Source organism: Tenrec ecaudatus, chromosome X (genome assembly GCF_050624435.1).
Source record: "Tenrec ecaudatus isolate mTenEca1 chromosome X, mTenEca1.hap1, whole genome shotgun sequence".
In the NCBI taxonomy this organism is placed as follows: domain Eukaryota; kingdom Metazoa; phylum Chordata; class Mammalia; order Afrosoricida; family Tenrecidae; genus Tenrec; species Tenrec ecaudatus.
In genome coordinates, this window is record NC_134548.1 from 135,817,527 (window position 1) to 135,840,699 (window position 23,173).

Consider the following 23,173-nt stretch of genomic DNA (forward strand, 5'->3'; position numbering starts at 1 on the left):
TAAATTCTTTTTTTTTTCATGTCTTACACTGTCTGATGTCCCTCTTCACCCACTTTTCTGTTGTCCATCCCCCAGAAAGGGGGTTATAATGTAGATCATTGTGATCGGTTCCGTTTTTCCCTTCACCCTCCCCTTATCCTCCTAGTATTGTTACTCTCATTATTAGTCCTGAGGGGTTCGACTGTCCTGGATTTCCTGTGTTTCCAGCTCAGATCTGTACCAGTGTATATCCTCTGGTCTAGCCAGATTTGTAAGACAGAATTGAGATAATGATAGTGTGGAGGAGGAAGCAGTAAAGAACTAGAGGAAAGTTTTATTTTTCATCAGTGCTATACTGCACCCTGACTGGCTAATCTCTTCCTTGTGACCCTTCTATGAAGTGGTGTCCAACTGTCTGAAGATGGGCTTTGGGTCTCCATTCTTCCCTCCCCCTCATTCACATCAATATAGTTTTTTGTTCTAGTTCTTTGATGCCTGATACCTGATCCCATCAATACCTCATGATCACATAGGCTAGTGTGCTTCTTCCATGTGGACTTTGTTGCTTCTTACCTAGATGATTGCTTGTTTATCTTCAAGCCTTTAAGACCCCAGATGCTATATCTTTTGATAGCTGGACACCAGCAGCTTTCTTCACCACATTTGCTTATGCACACATTTTGTCTTCAGCGATCATGTCGGGAAAGGTGAGCATCACAGAATGCCGTGTTATTAGAACAAATTGTTCTTGCATTGAGAGAGTACTTGATTAGATGCCCAATGTCCATCTGCTACCACAATGTTAACATATACAAATATATGTACATAAATCTATTTTCCTATCATTCTATATAAATATATTGACATATGTACGTACCTGTATTTATACCTCTATAACTGTCCATTGCCTTTTAGTTCTTTCCTCTATTTCCTTTTACTTTCCTCTCATCCCATTATCATGTTCGAACATTATTTGGCTTTCATTAATTCCTCTTGGTTACATTGCACTTGATCAAGCCCCACCAGGCATCCTATGCCCTCCTTGCCATTAATTTTGGATCACTTGTTTTTCTCTTGTCCCTGGATTTATTGGCTTCCCCTTTCTTTCCCTTGTCTCACACTCTTCCATTTCCCCTCTCCCCACAACCAACGATCCCATTGTTTTCTCCTCCAAATTGTTTATCCTGCCTATCATATCTAGATAGACATTCAAAAACAATCATAAACACAAAACAAAAAACAACAAGAAAAGCTTATACAGTCGAACCCCAGACCTCAATGCTAATTTGTTCTAGAAAGAGCATCGAGATGCGATGCAGTCGAGTTCCCAGTGAATTTTTTCCAGAAGAACTAACTGAAAACAGATTAATCCATTCTTGACCACCAAGTGTTTACCCTAACCTTGTCTTGTTATAGAAAACATTACACAGGAATTTCAAAGTAAATAAGTTCAGAGTTAAATAATATAATTTCAATAAGAAGCACAATATTTTAAACGTTTTTAACAACTACAGTATGACCCATACCTTGAGATGGATGAGGACTTGGATCTGTGGACATGAATGTGGAGAGGAGGGATGGAGAGAGAGTTGCTGTTTGGAAGGGGAATCCCCTTCCATCAAATCAACTGGTAGCTGCTTTTCAGGAGCTTTTTCCCTTCTTTGCCTTTTTTCACTAGGATATGGATGGCTTTCTCTAAATATCTGTATAATGTGGTCTGCGTTTGGCGTTTCCTTAATTGTTTCCTAAAAGGATTTACTAAATTATCAACAATATCCATAGCATAGTTAACCAGTTCCTTACCATGATGATTCTTCTCAAAAAAAGCTCTTTCTTCGGACCCATGTTTTTTTAATCTAAAAACAGTATGAAAAGCCACCAAAACTAAGAAAATTATAGCAAAAACGCGTGGAACACAGCCACAAAAGGTCTAAGCAATGCATACTAACAATGCTAACTAATGCTGAGTGACCAAAACACGATCTGCTTTGTTTACAAGAATCACGTGTGTCTGGTCGGATTCCAATGTTTTATTTCGAAATCCGATGATGTAGAGTACTGATGAGGTCGAATACCAGGATTCTACTGTAAACAGTGTCAGGTCTGTTTTCCAGTAGAGTCTGATGGGGTGCCATGCCCTGCCCCAGAAGTTTATATTTGGAATTCCTCGGGGACTTCATTGCTTTGCTCCCCTTGCTGCTCTCTTCCACGCCCTTAGTGCTTTGCCTCCGTGTGGTGGGGTCAGATCAGGCATAGTTCCCGCATTGTGCCTCCAGTGTTTCTCAGGGTCTTCGGGTAAATTTATTTCTTGGAAGCATGGAGTGGTTGGTAGGTTCAAACCACTGACATTCCACCCAGTGCTGTCACTGCTGCACCACTTACCCACTGCCATTAAGTCCATCCCAGCTCATAGCGACCTTATGTGGGACAGAGTAAAACCACAACACAGGGTTTCCAAGACCCGAAAGCAATTACCAAAATATACAGCTTCATCTTTTGCCCTCAGGATGGTTGGTAAATTTTAAATCACTGACCTTGCAGTTAACAACCCAATTGCTTAACCCACACTCCCTCCAGAGCTCTTTTAACTAATGTTACAGACTTTAAAAATATGAATGAAGATTACCCTTGATTATCCAAGAGGGCTGACAGAGCAGTGATCTAGGAATAGATGGATAGAGGCAAAGACTGATCAGGTGTGGGAGGCAGAGCAGGAGCATGCCTATAAGTAGATATGGGTTTGACAAAGGATATTTGTATGTGGATATTTAACTTGCCCGCAAATATATCCCTGAATTTGGTGGAACACACAGGGGAGAAATTATAAGAATGTCTTAGGCACAGTCAAACACCTTATGAGAATAAGTCCTTGGGCCTAGGAGCTCAGGACCATAGTCTCAAGGGATGCCATAGTCTCAATTGGAAGAACATGGTCCACAAAGACAATGTTCTACAACCTCCTCTGGTGAGTAGTTCACTGGAGTCTTAAAAGCTCATCAGTGAAGAGCTGTTAAGAGACCCCAATGAAATGATTTATGGGAAAAAAAAGATGAGCCTTTCTATTGTTTTTATTATTAAAAGATCATTTTTTAAAAGATCATTTTATTGGAGCTCTTAAAATAGCACATATAGCAATCCATACATCAATTATATCAAGCATATTTGTGCATAGGTTGCCATCATTATTTCTAGACATTTACTTTCTATTTGAGCCCTTGGTATCAGCTCCTCTTTTATCCCCTCCCTCCCCCCCACCCTCATGACCCCTTGATAAATTATTATTTTCCTATCTTACACCAAGCGCTGCCTCCCTTCCCATCCCCCTGGAGGGGGAGTGTGTGCTTATGTGTCAATCATCTCAATCAGGTCCCCCTTCCTCCCCTCCTGTTCCCATCTTCCCTGTACCCTTCTGGTATCGCTACTCCCAGTCCTGTTCCTGGATTCCGTGTTTCGTGAGCTCTTATCTCTTATCTGTACCTGTGCACATGCTCTGGTCTAGCCTGCAGTGAAAGGCAGTATTGGGGTCATGATAGTGGGGGGTGAGGAAGCCTTGAGGAACCAGAGGAATATTGTGTGTTTCATCGGTGCTCCACTGCACCCTGGTTGACTAATCCCTTCCTTATGACCCATGTGAAAGGGTAGGTCCCACTGTCTACAGATGGGTTTTGGGTTTTTGCTCCATTCCCCCTCGTTCTCAACAATATGGGTTTTGGGGTTTCGTTTGGGGTCGTCTGGTGCCTGTTACCTGATTTGGTTAATACCTCACAATCACACAGGCTGGTGTGCTTCTTCCATGTGGGCTTGTTGCTTCTCTGTAGCTTCAAGTCTTTAAAACCCCAGATGCTATATCTTTTGATAGCCAGGAACCATCATCTTTCTTCACCACATTTACGTCTGTACCCATTTTGTCTTCGTTGATCGTGTTGGGAGGGTGAGCATGACAGAATTCCAGGTTGTTAAAACAAAGTATTCTCGTGTTGAGGGAGTGCTTGAGCAGAGGTCCAAAGTCCATCTACTTTCTCAATGTATTGCCCTATAAGTACATAGGCCAATACCTCTCTATTTTTTATGAATTAATATATTCACAAAAGTGCACACCTATGTTTATACCTGTATCCATGGCTTTGCTTCCTGGATCTTTCCTCTGTTTCCTTTTACCTTCCTCCTGCCCCACCATCATGCTCACCTTTCTTCTGCCTCTTAGTAATTCCTCACAACTAGATTGCTATTGTTCCAGCACCACAGGGATCTCTACATCCTCCTCATTGTTGCTTTTAATTTTCTAGTTGTTCCCCTGCTCCCCACTTCTTTCCCTGAGCCTCCTCTTCCCCCAAAGTCCCTCCAGAACCGTCGGTCCCATTGCTTTCCCCTCAGGCTTGTTTCCCATGCCTATCTTATATAGGTCAGCAAAATAACAATAACAGAGGCAAAACAAAAAGAAAACAAAAGATTAAGTTTAAAAGAGGGGGAGAAAACGAAGAAAGAAAAAAATCTAGCAAAAATCCCCTGAAATAGTGTGCATAATTCCATGTCTGTTCACTGACCTTTATGACTATCTCCCCACCAGTCCTGAGGGGTTCTGGGAGTTGCCCCTCCTCGCCTAGAGTCTATTTAGGGGCTCCTGGGGGGTTGTGGCTTTGATTTGCTCCTGTTGCTGATCTGTTGTGTTCTCCTTTTGGTTCACAGCACTGTGGGGTTTTCAAACCAGACTCACTCCCTGCTCTGTGTCCCCAGTATTGTCCCCTGTCATGGAATGTTCCAGCAAAGGGACATAAGGTCTCTAGCTGTTGTCAGTCCTACAGTCCTCTCTATGCCTTAGCAGCTCCATGCAGGGACATCATCCTTATGGCTTGATGTGCCACTATGTGGTCTAGTCCCTCGCTCTTTTTATCCTTCTAGGTTTTTTTCTGTATGGGCATGGCAGACTGGCTCAAAATACTTTTTTAAAAAAGACTAGACATGTTGATTACATAGAGACTAGTGAAATCACCAAGATTATGATCCTTAATCCTCCTTCAGGTCTGAAATCAAACTCACCATCCATGGATCAATTTTCTGCCAGTCTTTGAAAGGAACAATAACACTAGGAGGATACACACACCTTAGAATAATAAACCATTTGAGATAGAAAGTCAGCATTTACCCAAGGACAAAGTTCATAAAGGTTAGAAAGAAGGAGGGTGGAACTAGAAAACACACAAAGTGGGACAGATGATGTTACCTTGTCAGATGGCAATCAATTACATGAAACAAAATGTATATGAATTGCTGAATGGAAAACTGATCTGCTCTATAAACTTCCCCTGATGCACAATAAAAAGTTTTTAACTTTAAAACAAGTAAATTAAGGATAACGCCAGGACCCTGGTGGTGTAGTGATTATGTGTTGGACTGAGATCCACAAGGTCAGCTGTTCAAAACCACCAACCATTCCATGGGAGAAAGATGGGGCTTTCTACTCCCATAAAGAATTACAGTCTTGGAAACTCACAGGGGGTAGTTCTACCTTTGTCCTACAAGGTCACTTTGAGATGGCATCGACTTGATGGTACTGAGTCAAGATAGTAAATAATCAGTATTTAACTGAGTTCTCGGGCCCTGTGTTATACCTTGTGGTAGTGTGTGTGTGTGTGTGTGTGTGTGTGTGCACGCGTGCACCCGCAGATATCGATACTATGGGGAAAATGTGGTGAAAAAAGCAGATTGTGCTCAGGTATCAGAAAGACTAGCTTCTGGGGTCTTAAAGACTTGTCTTAAAATCAGCAACCGTCAAAGTGAGGCTTCAAGTAAGTCCACATGGAAGAAGCACACCAACCTGTCTGACCCAAAAAATAATAAAATCTGAAAGATGGAATTGTATCCAGACTTAAACTGTGAACACTCAGTTTGCTGAAGATTGAAGATGACAGTAGAAGCCCAAAATGTATTTGCCAGGTCCCCATCTGGCTGAAGCCTTCAGTGGATCCCCTCTGGCCTAGTGGAGGGCTGTGAGTAGCCTAGCAATCTGACAGAGAGCATTGTAAAGTCAATCATGGCAGATATAGTTAGATGGAAATGTAATATCTTATCACTGGATATCCCCTTTGACTCATTTTAAAGGTGTTTCCGTTTTTAATATGTTTTGCTTTCTTCTATTGAGGTTTTTCTATTGTCTATTCATTTGGGATGCTAACCACAAGGTCAGCCATTCAAAACCCCACCACCCACTTCATGGGAGATAAATGGTGCATTCTTCTCCTGTAAAGAGTTACAGCCTCAGAAACACACAAGGGCAGAATCACTCTGTAGTACATGGTGTCACTCTGAGTCCACGCTGACTCGATGGCAGCGAATTTGGAGGGGGGTTTTTGGAGGGACATGACAGGAGCAAATGAGGGTTCTGACAACGCCTACAAGAGGAATGTGGTGAGGATTGTACACCCCTTCTTCATATCAATGGATGATGAAAACACGTGTGTGTGACGGGCATGCCAATAAAACTTTTTAAAAAGTCAGAAACAGAAGTGGGGGGGAAATTAGTATAGACTATTATGCTTGCCCCACAGAAATCTCCAGTCTGAGACATAAGAACATAAAAAATAAGAAAACAGAGTTATATAGTGCTATGTCACCAGGAAAAATTGAGTTGCATGGTTGTAAAAATAATTTTTAGGAAGAAGCATGGCTTAGTTACCCTAAGCCCATAGGTCTCAGAGGACAAACAGCCAGTGTCCTTTCTTTACCATCGCCCAGTTCAAGTACTGTAGAATCCAGTGAATTCCACTACGCTCACTGGTAAGTACCTTGGTTGTAGTGATTTCTAACTTCATCTCTCCACCAGATGTATATTAAGTGAAAAAATAACAAGTGCAGACTCTGAAAGTCATGGGGTTTTTGGTGTTTTTTTGTTTGTTTTTCTTGTTTGTTTTCCAGAGAGCTGATATAGCTGTTGCTCCACTCACTATAACACTGGTCCGTGAAGAAGTCATAGATTTTTCAAAGCCCTTTATGAGCCTGGGCATCTCCATCATGATAAAGAAGCCTCAGAAATCAAAACCAGGCGTATTCTCCTTTCTGGATCCCTTGGCCTACGAGATCTGGATGTGCATCGTCTTTGCTTACATCGGAGTCAGTGTCGTTCTTTTCCTAGTCAGCAGATTCAGCCCTTACGAATGGCACTTGGAAGACAACAATGAAGAACCCCGTGACCCGCAAAGCCCTCCAGACCCTCCAAATGAATTCGGAATATTTAACAGTCTTTGGTTTTCCTTGGGTGCCTTTATGCAGCAAGGATGTGATATTTCTCCCAGGTTTGTTTCCATGTCATACCTGACGCCTCTTTACAATGTGTGGCCATACTCCCTCCATGTACATCTGATTCGCCCATCTCAAGCCCAAATTTGTTTCATTTAACATTCCATTCATTGATGACATTTATCAGAACATATTGTTTGCTTGGATCCATGAAGTGAGTGTGTCAGTCATGTTGTTTTGAATGTCTTCCATATATCTGCGTTATCATATACTTGTCCATGTAGCAGATAGACAGATAATAACAAGCATTTCAGCTCTGGATAAAGCCAATATTGCCAGCTTCGTATGACACAATTTCAATCAGGTCAAGTAGGTGTGCTTTCCTCGTTAAATGAGCTAAACCATTTGCTCCTTTGTCTGGAGATTGGAGCTAGACAAAAGTGTTGAGAGAATGCTCATCTGTAAACCCTCCCACCTTCCCTTGGCAGTGTCCCCCTTTTGTGAGTTTTGCCCTCTGTGTACCTAGAACACCCCATTGTAGTGTCCTGCCCAGGCCTGCCTACAAGGAACTGCTCCCTACTTTCCCAGAATAACTTACTTAAGTCATTTCCCAAAACAATGAATCTTTAATACTGGACTTTCATCATTGCTGACAAAGGAAAAGGCATGTTGAGGCTTTAGATTATGTGCAGGTGGTTGATTGGAAATTCACCACCTTCGAGCTACATCCTGGACCTCACCAACCCGCATCAACAGCCAATATGAAATATGTGGTGGTGAGTTTGTAAGGAAAACACGGGATATGAAGCAAGACTTCCAACTATGGCCTAGTGATGTGATGGAAAAATTCTATTCCCCAAAAGCAACCTTAAAACCGGACAGAGTTGATTTTAAAACAAAACAACATTTCAGCACCCTGGAAATCAAGAAAAATGACACTCCGTGCTTGAAAAATGACTGAACTTCAGGTAAGAACATGGGAGTTTGTGGTGTTCTGCCATGGGGAAGCTCTTATTTTCATAGCCAGTCAGATGGTCTGCAGGGAGGTTCTGCCGGAGCACGGCGAGTCCAGTGCTCTCAAATGGGTTCTCTTAATTTGGGGCATGGGCAGTGCCCACATTCAGCCATGTGACAGTGAAAGACATTTCTAGAAGCCTGACAAATGAGGAAAGTCATGTCAAGGGTCAACCCTAACAGCCTGAGTTGGCTGTTGTGGTTGGAGCCAAAAGATCGTTGGCTAAGGCTGGAAGCATGCCCAGAGGCAATCTAGAGAGGAGCCACACTGTTCCCATAGCCCTGGCATATGTGCACAGGAGAGCGGAAAAGGCCCTGTGGAAAGCAAACACAGGGCTGGCTTGGAACTGGTCTGGACTTATAAGGCACCTCCCTACCCAGATGTCCATCCAGCAGCAGCAAATGGCAGCTTTGCTGGCTCCAGGTGTTTGAGCACAGCTACTTTCCAATAAAGCGCTAACCTCTAGGCAACACAGACGGAGTAGCCCAAGTGAAGGGTTGAATTTAGTCTTCATTGGAAATTTTGCCATTTTGTTCATCGTGGCTTTTCTGCATTCATTTTGGTTTTTAAAATATTGCATTGGAATATGATTTCTCTGGATTACTAATTTTTGTCCCCTTAACTTGTGTGTGTGAGGCAAATGCCCATTCACCTTATCCTAGCCCCAGCCCAACAGGGATGAACTACAAAGGGGTACGGGAAACTTTGAGGGATGAGGAAAATATTACAAACTAGATTGGGGTGATGGTTACACAACCCTAAATCTATTTAAAGTTATCTAATTTTATGCTTATGCTGGCGAATTTTATAGTATTCAAATTATTTTAGTAAAGCTGCTAAAAATACCATATGTGCGTGCCCTGGCCCCTGCCCCTTGAAAATGATAGCTCACCCCAAAAAGAAAGGGCGGTGTGTTCACAATCATAAAATATTACAGGCAAATGCAACATTGTTGTCATTTCAAAACGGTATTTCTGACATTAAAGGGCTTTTATTCTTGGTAAAATCAAACATTAATTTAAATAGACCTGAATAAATTATGGAAGCATATAGGGACTTTTATGTAGAACAGCACACTTCATTTTGAGCATATCCACTTGGAACACAAAACATTTTCAGATGAAGCTTTTGAGCACAACTCATGAGGCTTCATCTTCAGTGTGGGGCAGCTTTTTAACGTAGCACGTGTGGAACCAGCCTGATGCGCTGACGCATGTTGGTTCGCTGCCACACTGTTCCCCTCTCCTCAGTCTCCCTGTTCTTTTTGTGCTTTGCATATGTGTCATTTTGCCCTACTATCTGGGAGTCATTGTTAATGAAACTAGAGTTTCTGAGCGATCTAGGTACTCTGCATCCATGGGAGCATTTAGATATAGCACTTTGTTGTGTAATTACTTAAAGATGGGGGTCTAAAAATGAGAAGCTGGGCAGATCTATAAATTTTTATTTTGTCGCAGAATTTAAGCTATGGCTCTTCTGTGGCACTCGGCTATGTCAAGTGCTGTTGTCCAAGATACAGATTTTATTGTACTACAGCTGGTATGATCCTAGAGTAGTGCTCTGTTTTTGTTTTGTTTTTAACCATGGCCCACAGTCAGAAATAAATTTTCCATCATGACTCAGTACACACGTATATATATCACAAAAGTTTTACCAAGCATTGCCCTTATGGTGTGCCAGGTCCTCTTCGGTTTTCCACTTTACGTTGTTCGACTTTTGGACGATGCTAGTCATAAGGCCACTCGGTAATGAGACGGCTCTGCCTGTGGTCTCAAACGCCTCGAAGAACCCTGCGGGGTGCAGTGGTGAAGCCCTTGGCTGCCATCTGAAAGGTCAGCAGATCCAACACCTCGGGTGCTAGGTGACAATCTGCTTCCCTAAAGGTTTGCAGCCTCGGAAACCCTAGAGGCCAGTTCTATTCTGCCCTATAGGGTCTCTAGGAGTCAGAATCAACTCATCAGTCAAGAGTTCGGTGTGGGGTTTGGTTTAGAGGTATTATCCTGATTGTGGTTCTGAGTAGTAGATTATTGCCTTCATGAGCTGTACATTTTCTGCCATGTGGGCAATCCCTCCTTCAAAGTGTCCTTTGTGTCTTTCCAAAGAAATTATATCTTTAAGCCTCTTGATAAGATATTATTGTTCTGATCATATTTATTATTTACCATTAAGTAGAAAACATGTTTCTCCTTGCCTTGAGAGCTCTGTTAGTTATATATTTGTGCTCAATTGTGTAGCAGCAATCACCATTAGAAGGTGTTTCTCCATTAGCCGATTTAGACATACCTGATAATAACATAGTTGTACTCTTAAGATTTGTGCTTGCCTTGGCTGAAAACACCACATGATACTTTATTTCTGTTTAATGGCCACACTTAGAATTCAAGCTCACCAGAAAGCCTAGGATGTGGATATCCTTTGTACACTCTGACTTTTTCCAGAATTACAGCAATTCCAGGAATTATAAGGGACCTCACTCTAAAGTAGAATTAACATGTGTTAGAGCAAGAAGAGATGTCAGTGAGAAATTAGTCCAACTGTTTCTGCTTACTAGGGGCGGAGGGATGACCACCTTCACTGGGCTCCCTTCTGTGTTGGCCATTTTACCTGCGTTGTCACATGGATTCTTATCCTCACACCCCCACTGTGGGGTGAGCATTATACTTGAGTTCACTAATGTGCCCCGTCACATAGCTAATGCAGCGAAAGTACTTAAACCTAACTCCTACTCTCGGATTCCCCTTCTTCAGTACCCAAACAGATGGTGTGATGGAAGGCAGGTGGTGGAAATGTTCAGTGCTAGTGAACAGTACCCCTCCCGGCTGGCCAAGAGATGTGTAAGCTGTTCTATGCATTTCCTGTGCTTCTGCACAGTAGCCATAGGCAGGTCGCCAGACTCATTTCTAAAGTCCTGTCTCCCCCGGAGCTGTTAGACAGCGAGCATATGAAGTGCTGTGGATCGTGTGTAAAAGTGGGCAATCAGCCAGGAGCCATCCTGCAGAACACGGCTGGCATCGGTCCATTTCCATCCAATAAAGCTATTGATAGTAACCTCGACATTAGAGAGTCTGTGTCAATATTAGCTTTGATATTTTCAACTACCCCAGTTGTTCACAGTGAATTACTTTGTTCTGTTCGATGCTGGAGGCCAAATCAACTTTAGCGAGGATAATCAATGTAATACGCTGAGATTATATCCACGGAGAAACCAATTTGGGGTGGGAATAGGAAGAATAAGGTGCGAGGAGATTCAATTCAACCCTTTTCCTTTGAGGAGAGGGTGGGGGGCCATGCCGTGGGAGCAGCCAGATCAGACCCAGGCCCGAGCTATGATGGTTCCGCATGCAGGTGCTAGTGGTGGCTGTAGGTGAGTCCCAGGCTGCAGCTGTGTAACGTGGGGCACATTACCAGACCTTGGGAAGCCTCAGTCCCTCCTGGGTAAAACATGAAGAACAGTGCCTGCCTCAATAAATGTTAAGCCTTTGTTGCTATTAAGCTGGCTGCCTTAAACTATCCTTTTGTCACCAGTGTTAAGAGATACTATTGCCCTTACATCTTAGTTTCTATAATCCCTGAGGAATACAGTGGGAATTCGAGTTGGTTTGGTTTCTGATCAGAAGCAATGAAAACCTGCCATGTTCCGTCTTCCATCCACATAGTGCTTTTGCTAGGGAACACACCTCTTGCAAATATTTTGATTGCACAAGTACTATTCCACAATCTTGTACTGACATTGACAAGGAGCGGCAGCTTTCCTTTCAATCAGAAGTCTGTTTCCTTTGCAGAACATTATTAGAACCAGTAAGCAGCCCAAGGTCCAATACTTCCAGACAAATACTCCCCCTGCTGACTTTCTGTGAAGCTGCAGGGAGATCTGAAGCCTAGCCAACTTGAAGCAGTGAGGGTTGGGGGAATACTGCCGGAGAAAGAAAAGAACAGATTCACTTGAAGCAGATTACTGTGTACTGAGTATTATAAATGCAGTACTCTACTGTTAAGATGTCAAGTACTTTGGAGGAGAGGCAAAGGATCCATCCAGGTTTGTTGACACATAGATGCTCCTTGAAAATGGAAAGTACGTGCAGAAGAATAGCAAGCATGAAGGGTATGACATGAATGGGAACAAAGACAAGAGGGTTGCGGGGCTCTATTGGCAGCACTGTTCTCTCCCCTGCTGATGTGTGAGCAGTGTCTCCCTTCGACCGCAAATCCACTTCAAAGCAGGAGGGATGTGGTAATAAATTAGTGATGTCATAGCAAAATTTTTATTACAACTATTTTATGACTCTTCTGACTGAAAGCCATAGTTTTCAGTCTTTGGGATGGTTACTTATTCCCATCCAAGAGGACTAGAAGAGCCAAAGATGGATTCTGCACATTTTTAAAAATCTGTGACCGACACAGCATTGTATGGAATGGTGCAGAAACGGTGCGTTCTTTGGAAGATAGGAAGAGGGAGGAATGATAGAGAATTTGTGCAACGGAGAAGCAATTTGCAGTTCCAGCTCTTCATCTTGTGTAGCTAGTAAAGTGCAGGTCTCAAATTTTACTTACAGGATGAAGGATACAGCACATAGCTCACTTTTATTAACATTCTAGAGGTCCTAAAATATTTTATGATTAACTCAGAAGCTCGCTTCTTATGACTACAGATAGCAAGAGCATTGTATATGACTTGGTACGCATATTTTTGCCATGTTTTTGTGTGTATGGTTTTCTCATTGCTAATTTACTTTCATTAGCTTCACGCTTCCTCTTACATTTCCTCAAAAGGTGTGCTATGCTCCTTACCATGCACTTTCATCCAGACGAAATGCACAGCATTCCGCAGCCATTTCATCATGTCATCCTCAAAATCTGTCTTGTGCAACGGAACTATCTGAAATGAATGCTAAAGACGTTGCAGCTGCATTAATGGGGGAGAAGATGCTGGACAATGACAGATCTTTTAACTCACCTTTAAAGCCTAGTCTTATTTTAATAGATATCTTTTCTAAAATGTGATGGGGCTGACCCATCCGTCATTTTTTACATGGCTTCCATTTGAAATGTGGGTTTAAGTGGCTATAGTTTGACTAGTGAGAGAAGGGAAATATAACAATGCTTGCAGAGCTTCTTCCCTGCGGGTGCTGCTTCACCTTTTCTCAGTGAACGGTTTTAGGAGTTGGTGCTCTACAATGGGGTGGGGAAAGTGGTGGAAATTCCACAAAATCGTTTGCTGAAGCTATTACCTGTCTGGAGCGGAGAGTGAATAATAGTGTGCATTCAACATTGATTCTATAAAAGCTCTCTTTTTGTCCATCTACGCTGAGACTTGTAGATACTATTATACCATTTTCTATGTGGTTAATCACCCAAATTCTCCATCCGCAAAGGTACCATGCCCAGGTCAATAGCCATGTAGACAAGAGGCCATGAAAATCCTCACCTTGCATATAACTGGGCTTATTTTCAGTCATGTCACTAGCCCATCTCAACTGTGTCAATCGGATCAACCATATTATGATCTGAGTCCGCAGAATAACCAGACGATACAAGCTTGGTTTTAGATCCTACAGCCACCGCCACAGTCCATTAGCCTCAATAGAGTGGCACAAGTGTCGTTTCCATAAGTTACTGTAGTTTGCTCTACATTTCCAGCAGGCTCTGTATACGCTACAAGTGGGATTCTCAGCAGAAGACCACACCAGGGTTTTGGAAATACTCCAAAGGCAGTTTTCCCTTTGGTCTGGGTCAAGCTCCATCGCTTCCAATAAAGATGACATTCACAGCTCCATTCCAAGTGAACGATCGAAAATAATAATTATCCAAACACGCTTGGTTTTCTTGCCACTACATTTCTCAGTATCTGTAGAAAAAAATGTACCTTCTATAATTTACACACCACTCTGAATTTTCTTAGGCAGAATATGAGTATTTTGCACTAGAAAAAAAATGTGGATATTAGCCTCCTGTTGTGTAAGTATAGAAGTGTTATGCCTCTTTCTCTTCTCTGTTCCTCAGTTTCTTCATCTGTAAAAGAGTAGCAAAGCTATAAGGAAGAAGGTTCACAATGGTTGATATGTGTCGAGCAATTAGAACAGAGTCTGTCACGTAGATCTGAGTCCCCTTGTGGTGGCTGTTATTATCATCATTTCCAGTATTCTATTACTAGTCATGCTACTTTAGGACATTAAGCCTTTAGACATTAAATTTTATTTTCAGGATCAGATCAGTTCAGAATAAATGAAGCATGTATAGCAACAATGAAGAAAGACCATGAGAAGCATAAATTAAACATGAAAATATTGTATGCTTTTAGCATTTAGAAGTATGACACATTCTTTTCTGACTCCTCTTCTGATTAAGGGGGAAATGTTCCCAAATGAAATTTTGAGAGAGTATAGCTATTAGTTAGAAAAATCAATTGCAAAGTAAACTTTCACATCGGAGAAGCTGAACTTGATTATGTTCAAAAATAAATAAATATGGGCATTTTAGGCATGTAGGGGTGAACAGGAATGGCAATTTTTAAAAATCAAGTTCATTTGTTATAGTTAGCCAATTAAAAATGCCAAATTATTTGATCCAAATGTAGGCTGTAAAACAACTGAATTTTCCCAAGGCTGACAAAGGACTTTTTTGGGACACGGGCATTTCAATTAGCCTGGCTCCTACATCTGATCTTGACTTTAGGTTTAGGACAGTTTGTGTTCTCTTCTTATGAGCTGTGCTGGATCTGAAAGTTCACAGGTTCACCAAGATGAAGCTTATCCACAAAACAGAACTCTCCTAGGGATGAAATGGTCATGGTTTAGACCCAAGGAACAGGTTTGTATTTCTGCAAACATATCCAGCCTTCATCAAAACTGTGAAAGAGTTTCTTCAGTACAAGCCATCAGCCCACAGCCAACACTGCATACCCTCACCTGTCCCATGATCCTTCTCTCTAAGTCACACTCATCAGTCAACAACCGTGGCTGTGTCTCAGAAATGTTCTGAAAATGATCATGTGTGGGGAGGCCCAACTCCGAGGGATCCTGAGCAATAGGTCTGGGGTGGGCCCTGACCAAATTGTTGTGTTTCTTTTTGATTGTTGTGCTTTCTTTCAAGCTCCTTAAAAGGCAGGGTCAAGAATCACTGACCTAGAAGAAGTTATCCAAATTCGGTCTGCAGAGCACTTGCTGTCAAATCACCTGTGATGCTTAACAAGGGCACACCACATGGGCACTCACCTGTTCGGAACCTGCATTGTAACAAACACCCTAGGAGATACCGATGCTCTAACATTTAAGGACAAATGTCCCATTGGTAAAAATTGAACCATCCACTGCCTTATTCTCCACTGAAAAAACTAATCTGGAGGAACGTGGTAATAGGTGCTATTGAATGAGCCCTGTAGGGGGTTTGAATTAAGCATTGGACCGCTAAGTAAAAGATTGGTGGTTCAAACTCACCGGCTGCTCTGAAGCAGACCGATTAAGCAATCGTTTCCATAACGATTGACAGCTTCAAGGGAGCAGTCCTACTCTGCCTAGAACATTCCTATGCATGAAAATTGGTTCCGTGGCAATGAGTATGGTCTGGGCAGGTGCTGTTCAGGAATGTCGTGCAGTTGCCCCAAGTCTCCCGAAGAAAACACAGAAAGTGGTTCCAAGAGTAAGCACTCTGGTGGCAGGTTACTGAGGATTTTTGGTTGGATTGGATTGGGCTGGGTTTGGTTTTTCTCCCTGATGGTTGTTGTTGCTGTTTTTGTTCTTATTGAAGTTGAAGGAAACAACCCTTTTAGTTATGTCAAATTCTGTTATCGAAGTCAGCAGTTCTCAACCTGTGGGTCGCGCCCCCTTTGGTGGTCGAATGGCCCTTTCACAGTTGTCACCCGATTCATGACAGTAGCAAAGTGACAGTGATGAACTAGCAATGAGAAGAATTTGATGGCTGGGGGGGGGGGGGGACACAACACGAGGAACTGTATTAAAGATGCGTGGCATTAGGAAGGTTGAGAACCCCTGATCTAATGAGTTTCCTACTTCACTTGGGGCCAACCTTACATCCCTTTGCGAACCTAGGCTTTGTAAAAGAGGCAGTTATGATGCCCGAAGCTTGACTCCTGAGGGCCACTAGCCATTTCTATAAAGCTGATAGTAAATGTTATCTTCTCGCTCCTGGCCTCATGGGTGACCAATCGCATAGGATGGTGATGTCTTTATGAAAATGAGGAAATGCCGAGTCCCTGGTGATCTTCCCTAGAACCTGCCTGCTTCTCTTCAAATGTGGAAAGGTTTAGAACTCGATTTCTCCCTTGCATCATGACCTTACATCAAAGGAGAATTACCTGGGTCCCACCACCTAGGTGCTAATTCAATTGGTCTTAGATAGGCGTGGGATCTGGGTTGTTTGTGTAAGATGCCAGGTGATTCCAGCATGCAGCCAAGGTTGGAAATGACAGCCTTAAAGGAAACAGAGCAGTTTTCCACAGGAGTGGCAACTAGTTTCCAAAAAAGAGAAGAACACATATTCTTCTCTGAAATTAAAAATGAAAATCCTGCTTTGAAATTCATACAGTTCATCTTCTGTCATCCTTCATATGGAGTGTGGTTGTGAACATGTGACTTTTGTTGGATGTTTCAATGTCTTCATCTCATCTACTTCCCTCCTCCACCGGCTGTCCAGAAACCACTCCTCTTCCAGAAATACAGATAAGGATTTCGTAACCTGAAATTGGGCCCCTCTGGGTCTGGATTTGTCTCTGTTTTGTTTTGTAGATCTCTCTCCGGGCGCATTGTTGGAGGGGTTTGGTGGTTCTTCACCCTGATCATCATTTCTTCCTATACTGCCAATCTCGCGGCTTTCCTGACTGTGGAGAGGATGGTTTCTCCTATAGAAAGTGCTGAAGACTTAGCTAAGCAGACTGAAATTGCATATGGGACCCTGGACTCTGGTTCAACGAAAGAATTTTTCAGAGTAAGTGCTTTGCAGCTCATTTGGCCTGGTGGTCTTTATCATCTTTTCTGGGAGGCAAATTCACCGCGTTTTAAAGGATTGATGGGGATGGATAGGGAAAGCTAGCAAAGAAGCGCCATCTGACAATGACACCCCTTGGTTAGTGAGCAGGTCCTAACAAGTCCTTTGTTGAAAGCACTGATTTGAACTCTCGGGTTTGAGAGTTCCCAACTCTACCACAAAGTGATTGTCCACTGAACTTCTGTGGGCCTCAGTCCCCTTCCTTGAATAACAAGGAAAATGAACTAACGTGTATCTACTCCCTCTCCTTTCTGTGCGAAACCATTGATTTTCTGTCTCAGCAGTTCACAGAAGGGAGGTGACGGACTGACCCTGACTAGGGATCTGATGCGTGATGGACTAAGCAATCACTTCTCCAACTGGAGACAGTGATTTCCTACAGAACTGTACTACAATTGTTTTGAGTATTCGTGTATGTGCTGATCATTTACTCTGTGCAGCAGCCGATGACTGTTTTAATGTCTTCAATAGCCTTATTGGTTGTTGTTTTTTTCCTTCAGAGGTCAAGGCTTAGTGGGCAAACACGAAATTGTTTACTGACAAAAGGTAGCAAAGCTATGTAAACTCTGGTGAGGGTTAAGACAAAAGGCAGTTGCAACAGGAAGTGCTAGAAGAATAAGAGGATGGTCAAAACATGTGCACATACGCCGTCAAGATCTTGCTTCCAGGAGGGCAATGGGACTGTAAGCAAGGATATCAGTAGGGCTGTGAGGAACACAGATGTTTGTCAGTTGCCCTAATAAGGAGAATGCATCCATTTATAGGAGCATGTGGACTGGTTCTATAGATTGCTGCTGCGTCCCACCCGATTCACTGGGACCAGTTGGGGCTATGGCCCAGAAGCCACGTGGCAGTAGGAAGAGAGGGGAAGTTTAGTCATTTCCTCTAACTGACAATCATCTTATTGGATGGCAGGTATAATTACTGACTTCTTTTCAAAAGTCCAGAGTAAACAGATGCTGGTACTAAGCCGACTTGTTTCAATGAAGAAGTAAGAAATGTGTTCCTACATGGATTATTATGAGGTTTATCTAATTACTTCATGGGAAGCCAGGAGGAGTCTCTTGCTTGAAATTATAGCAATTAAGTAAGAACTATTTTCACTCCCTGAAGGAGAAAGTATTAGTTCTGGGACCTTTTACAAGCATTCTCATTGGCTCAAGAAATCCATATCTCATCTCAACCACCTATTGACGGATTAGATCAAAATCCACACCTAAAGGAGGGAGCCTAAGATTGAAAGCAGCAAATTGACATGAGGCCCCTCTGGGACTATTCTGACTTTGACCTTCACTCCTAAGTGAGATCTGGGTCCATGCCCTGCCCACATGAAATGCGGATGGCACTCACAGAGGACAGGGCAGGTGGCCAGGGATATCCTCTTGCTGAGTGGTCAACACAGCTCCCTGGATATGTGGTTGGGGATCAACCTTCAACAAGGTTGGCAGCAAATAGTCAAGTTGGTCCAGTTGCTACCCAAAGTGACTTGACCACCAAGGCTTAGATCCCCTGGTAAAATATGCTTATTCTACTGGAAAACTTTTTTTTCCTTCAACAACTATTAAAGGTTAGGAAGGTGTACTTTAAATGGTAATCAATAGATGGCATCAATTCCTATTATGCTTTCAAAGGCCATTCATCTATATTGCAAGCAAAAAGAGGCTTTCTGGGAAGATTTCTTAGCACAAAAGCTGAGAGTGGGATCAAAGAGTCATTGCTCTCATGCCCATGCCCCTCCTCCACTCATTTTGTCTTTCTCAAATACCAGGAAAGCATCTCCTAATCCATATCCAGTCAGTGATGGTTTCATCAAGGAACATCCTATTACCTGAGCAGATTTGAGTCCAATATTCAATTCCAAGCATAACTATTGTTACATTCACATTTGTTTGCTGTTTCTAATGCTCACCAATTCCTAGTGACCCGTGCAACCAATAAGTCATTCGTATGGAAATAGGGCTGCTTTGAAAATCTGATGAAGGGAGGAGCGGATATTTCTAGGTATAAGGAAGTGCAAATCATTTTCTAATTCCAGAGTGACACTTTCCTTACTCTTCAGTGGGCTGCCGATGACAACATGAAGGTCTCTGGGGGATGGTTCTTCAGGGCAGCACAAAAAGGTTGATGAGCTAAGAGTGGAATTGAGGAGTATGGAAAATTTAACTTTTGGCCTGTTTGCATAGAAAATGTGATGTAAATTGATGAGGGGAGATGGGAGCAATCAATTCTTTCCAGGCAACGTGCCCTGCCTGTGTTCTCTTCTAACCTCACGGGGAAGAAAGGCTGCCAGCAAGAGCACAGCGTCCCTCACTCAGGGGCTTGGCTGCCACAGCCCTCTGACCTCCCCCACCCCCACCCACCCCTTCAGCACTCAGTGATTCTAAAGCCTCAGACAATTTGTAAGAACAGTAATCCAGAGGAGCCCTGGGCGTGCAGTGGTTAAGTGCTCCGTTTGGAAACCAAAAGGTCATGGATCAACCCCACCAGCAGCTGGAGGGAGGGAAAGTGGTGACAGTCTGCCTGTGGAGAAATGTGCAGCCATCGAACTGTTGCGACGGGGCTCTAGTTGATCCGATAGGGTCTCAGTGCATTGGAATCTACTTTATGGATCCAGGGTTTGGGGTTTTATTTTGTTTCCATCGATCATGTGTTCAAAGGAGTCCTGCTGACATATTGGTTAAGCACTCAGCCACTAACCCAGAGGTTGGCAGTTTAAAAGATGTGGCTTCTGTGACGATTCAACCAAACCCAGCCCGCTGCCAGCAAATCGACTGATTCATAGCAAGGCGAGGGTTTCTAAGGCTGTAACTCTCGACGGGAGCACACAGCCTCCCCTTTGACCTGTGGAGTGAGGGCCTGCTAACCACGACCTGTGGTTATCGGTGCCATGCTTACCCGACAACACCCCTGGACCTTGCCAACCCTATGAGGCAGTTTCCTCTGTCATATCAGGTCACCACGAGAAGGAATCAAATTCGTGCCAGTAGCTTTGTTTTTTGGTTTTGTTTCTTTTAACTCCTCCCTATGCAAAATAATTAGAAACCTCCAAACATTAGACTGTGAAATGATTATACGCAACATTTACAAACAAAATACTCATTCATTTCTTCCCAATCCGACTTCATACTAAAACCACAGGGACCCAATACTACTCCCATAAAACAGCCTGGGGCCAGCCCTCTAGCTCTCCCACTAAGAAAGAAAAGTAAATAAAATCAAAATTCTTTCTAATTGCCCTGAAGACATTTTTACTTGTCCTGGGTAAATCTGCCATTAAAATGACAGTACTTTAAAATGCTTCTTATTTCCATTTCCGGAGTTATCCTTAGCTGTCATCTTACTATCAAATACAGTCGCTGGCAGTGGGACCTGTTCCATCAGGAAAGACCGGGAGGGACCAAGCAAAATGCATGCAGCTGGAACAGACATCTGCAATATTACCATCAACGTGTTGACGCTAAAACTGCCTTCCGTAGACAGTAGCTCTGACATTAAGTGTAGGAACCAGAAGAGGCAGCACCCAGGTTGAAAAACAAGTCGACAACTTTATTGTCATTGTCCCAAGAAATGCCATTATGATTTGGAAAGTTGCCCTGACATGATCATACTGTACTAGGTTTAAGGAATGTAACCGGATATATAGATTCAAGTTAAAAAGTAGCAGTGAGAGAGAAAGCAATTCAAAAATGTCCCGTCTTCAGACCCCTAGAAATATTAAAAGACAACTAGGATGCTTAGTTTTTCTCCCAGGGGGGCAACAAAAACAAGGAAGACCCTCAGCAAAGACCCTCAGCAAAGACCCTTATCAAGACAGTGGCTGCAATAATGGGCTCGAACATCATCACTGTTATGAAGATGGCAAAGGAGCAGGCGGTGTTCTGCTCTGTTGTGAAGGGGGTCCCGGTAAGGGTCGAATGGACTCGTTGTCTCCCAACACCAGCCACAGTTGGTCCTATGCCCACTCAAGACAAAGGCGGAGGTCTTGTAAATGAAACATGAACTACTCATTGTAACCCCCTTAAGAGAGTCAAAGGCCCATGGGTGGCACAAATGGTTTGCCCTTGACTAGTGGGTAGCTCAAAACCACTCAGCAGAAAGGTCCATGGAAGAAAGACCTGGCCATCTACTTCCATAAAGCTCACAGCCTAGGAACTCCTATGTTCACCTGTGTAACACGTGGGGTTACCATGAATCACACTTCACAATGGGTTGGGTTGGGTTGGGTTTGGGTAAGAAAGTACATGTGCAGACACTTAAAGCTCCATGAAAGTACAACTGAATTATTCACTCTGCTTTGTTTCACCACATGGGCTTTTGTGGGTAATTTTGGTTTGGGGTTTTTTAGTTTTGTTTCAATGGCTAAGTTTTTTTAATGGAAAACCAAAGCCACAAAAGGAAAGGCCCTCCCAGGCTGATGTAGGAAGTAGCCCCCCGCTGAGAGTATTCAGATTCATTCAGAATGATGCACACACAAACACATTTTCAGGTGTATTCCACGTTTCTTTAATATGTTGTGGGATTTGTATCATAGGGTTGTTGAAGTCTATGGGGAAGAGAGAAAACTCTCCCTACAAATAGGCCTGTGTGGATGTTTTGGCGTGATCAAAAAAAGTAACCATTCACCTTTAAGCCTTACTACAACTGAATAACATACACAACTGATCTGCCTGAAGCCTTAAACTATCTCCCCAAGTGCTATGAGGAATTTGAAGTCCTAACGGCAACCCAGTTTAACTAGTGTGGACATATATAGGATGTGACCAGATATTCGAGAACACAACCAGACCGTCCACTAGAGGACGCAGAACAGCCCCAGCCAGAGGGTTGGTCGGTGGATGAAATCTGCTGTTTATTGTTGTTGTTGGGTGCTGTTGGATAAATCCCGACTCCTTGCGAGTCAGGGGCATGAAGAAAAGCAGATATCCAGGTCTTTTCCCACAAGGTCACTGGTTAGGTTCAAAGCACTGACCTTTCAGTTAGCAGCCAATCCCTTAACCATTGCATCAGCAGCGTGTCTTCTCTGGTGTGCATAGCACTTGGCAACTAAAAAAAAGAAAGAAAGAAAAACTGCTTGTCATGTTTGATATGGTTATTGGGGGCTACATTCCAAAAAACCATATATATATATATATATATATATGGCTTTATATGGCTTAGTGTATATACTTGTGTATAAGCCTAGCTTTTCAGCACATTTCTTGTGGTAAAATTAGGTGCCTCGCCTGATACTCGGGTTGGCTTATACTCGAGTATATATGGTACTTTCCTATGTCATATAACCCACTACACAGAAAAAAAAATAGTGTCCAAGAGGTCAAATGGCAATGGAGGGGCAGCCACAAGACAGAGATGCTGAGGCTTGGCCAATTAAGCCTCTAGACAGCTGCTGTTCTTGCCTGCCCCTCATCAACCAGGCAGGCCCCTGTGATTCTGTAGTCTTCCTTGCAGACAGGTCTCAGGCAGAGTGGTAAAGACAAGCTCCAAAGGAAGAGAGGTTGGCCTGACAGCTCTGCACACACCTGAAAGTATAGCTAAATAACTGTCTCCAAGAGAAAGGAGAAAGTGTAACAATGAAGACAGGCTAATAATATTTTTAAATATTCTAATATCTAGCTATCCCTCCTTCAATATCTTTTTACATGCTCCATGCACTCAAATCCATTCTAGGTACTGGGGATTATACATCTTTGTAAGCAAAATTCAATTCCTATCTGCCTTTTACCAAGCTACATGAAAATTCCCAGGCAGATGCGGCTATTTGCAATGGATTGCCTTAAAATATAGGCGTCTCACAGAACTAAGTGGTTATCCCTTCAAAACAGCTAAAGGCCTTTATTTCTTTGAAGCTACTTCCCCGCATAGGAAATGTCCATGGTGAATAGCAACATGGTTTAAGGATTCTCCCAAGCCATGTCAAGGTCAGAACCAACCAAAATCACCAAAGCC

At 42.9% G+C, this 23,173-nt stretch overlaps 1 protein-coding gene across 2 annotated transcripts in view; it reads left to right on the forward strand.

The window, feature by feature from the left end:
- GRIA3 (glutamate ionotropic receptor AMPA type subunit 3) overlaps positions 1-23,173 on the forward strand; it is a 389,236-nt gene that overhangs the window by 297,524 nt on the left and 68,539 nt on the right. Inside the window, exons 11-12 of one of the 2 annotated variants that reach the window (XR_012781217.1) lie at positions 6,892-8,180; positions 16,969-17,623. Coding sequence is in view for 1 of the 2 variants with exons in the window: in XM_075539616.1 (XP_075395731.1) it covers positions 6,892-7,268; positions 16,969-17,167 (576 nt within the window). In the remaining variant the exon portion in view is untranslated. Of the gene's footprint in view, positions 1-6,891; positions 8,181-16,968; positions 17,624-23,173 lie in introns of those variants that run through there. The other variant, XM_075539616.1, reaches the window with a different exon arrangement.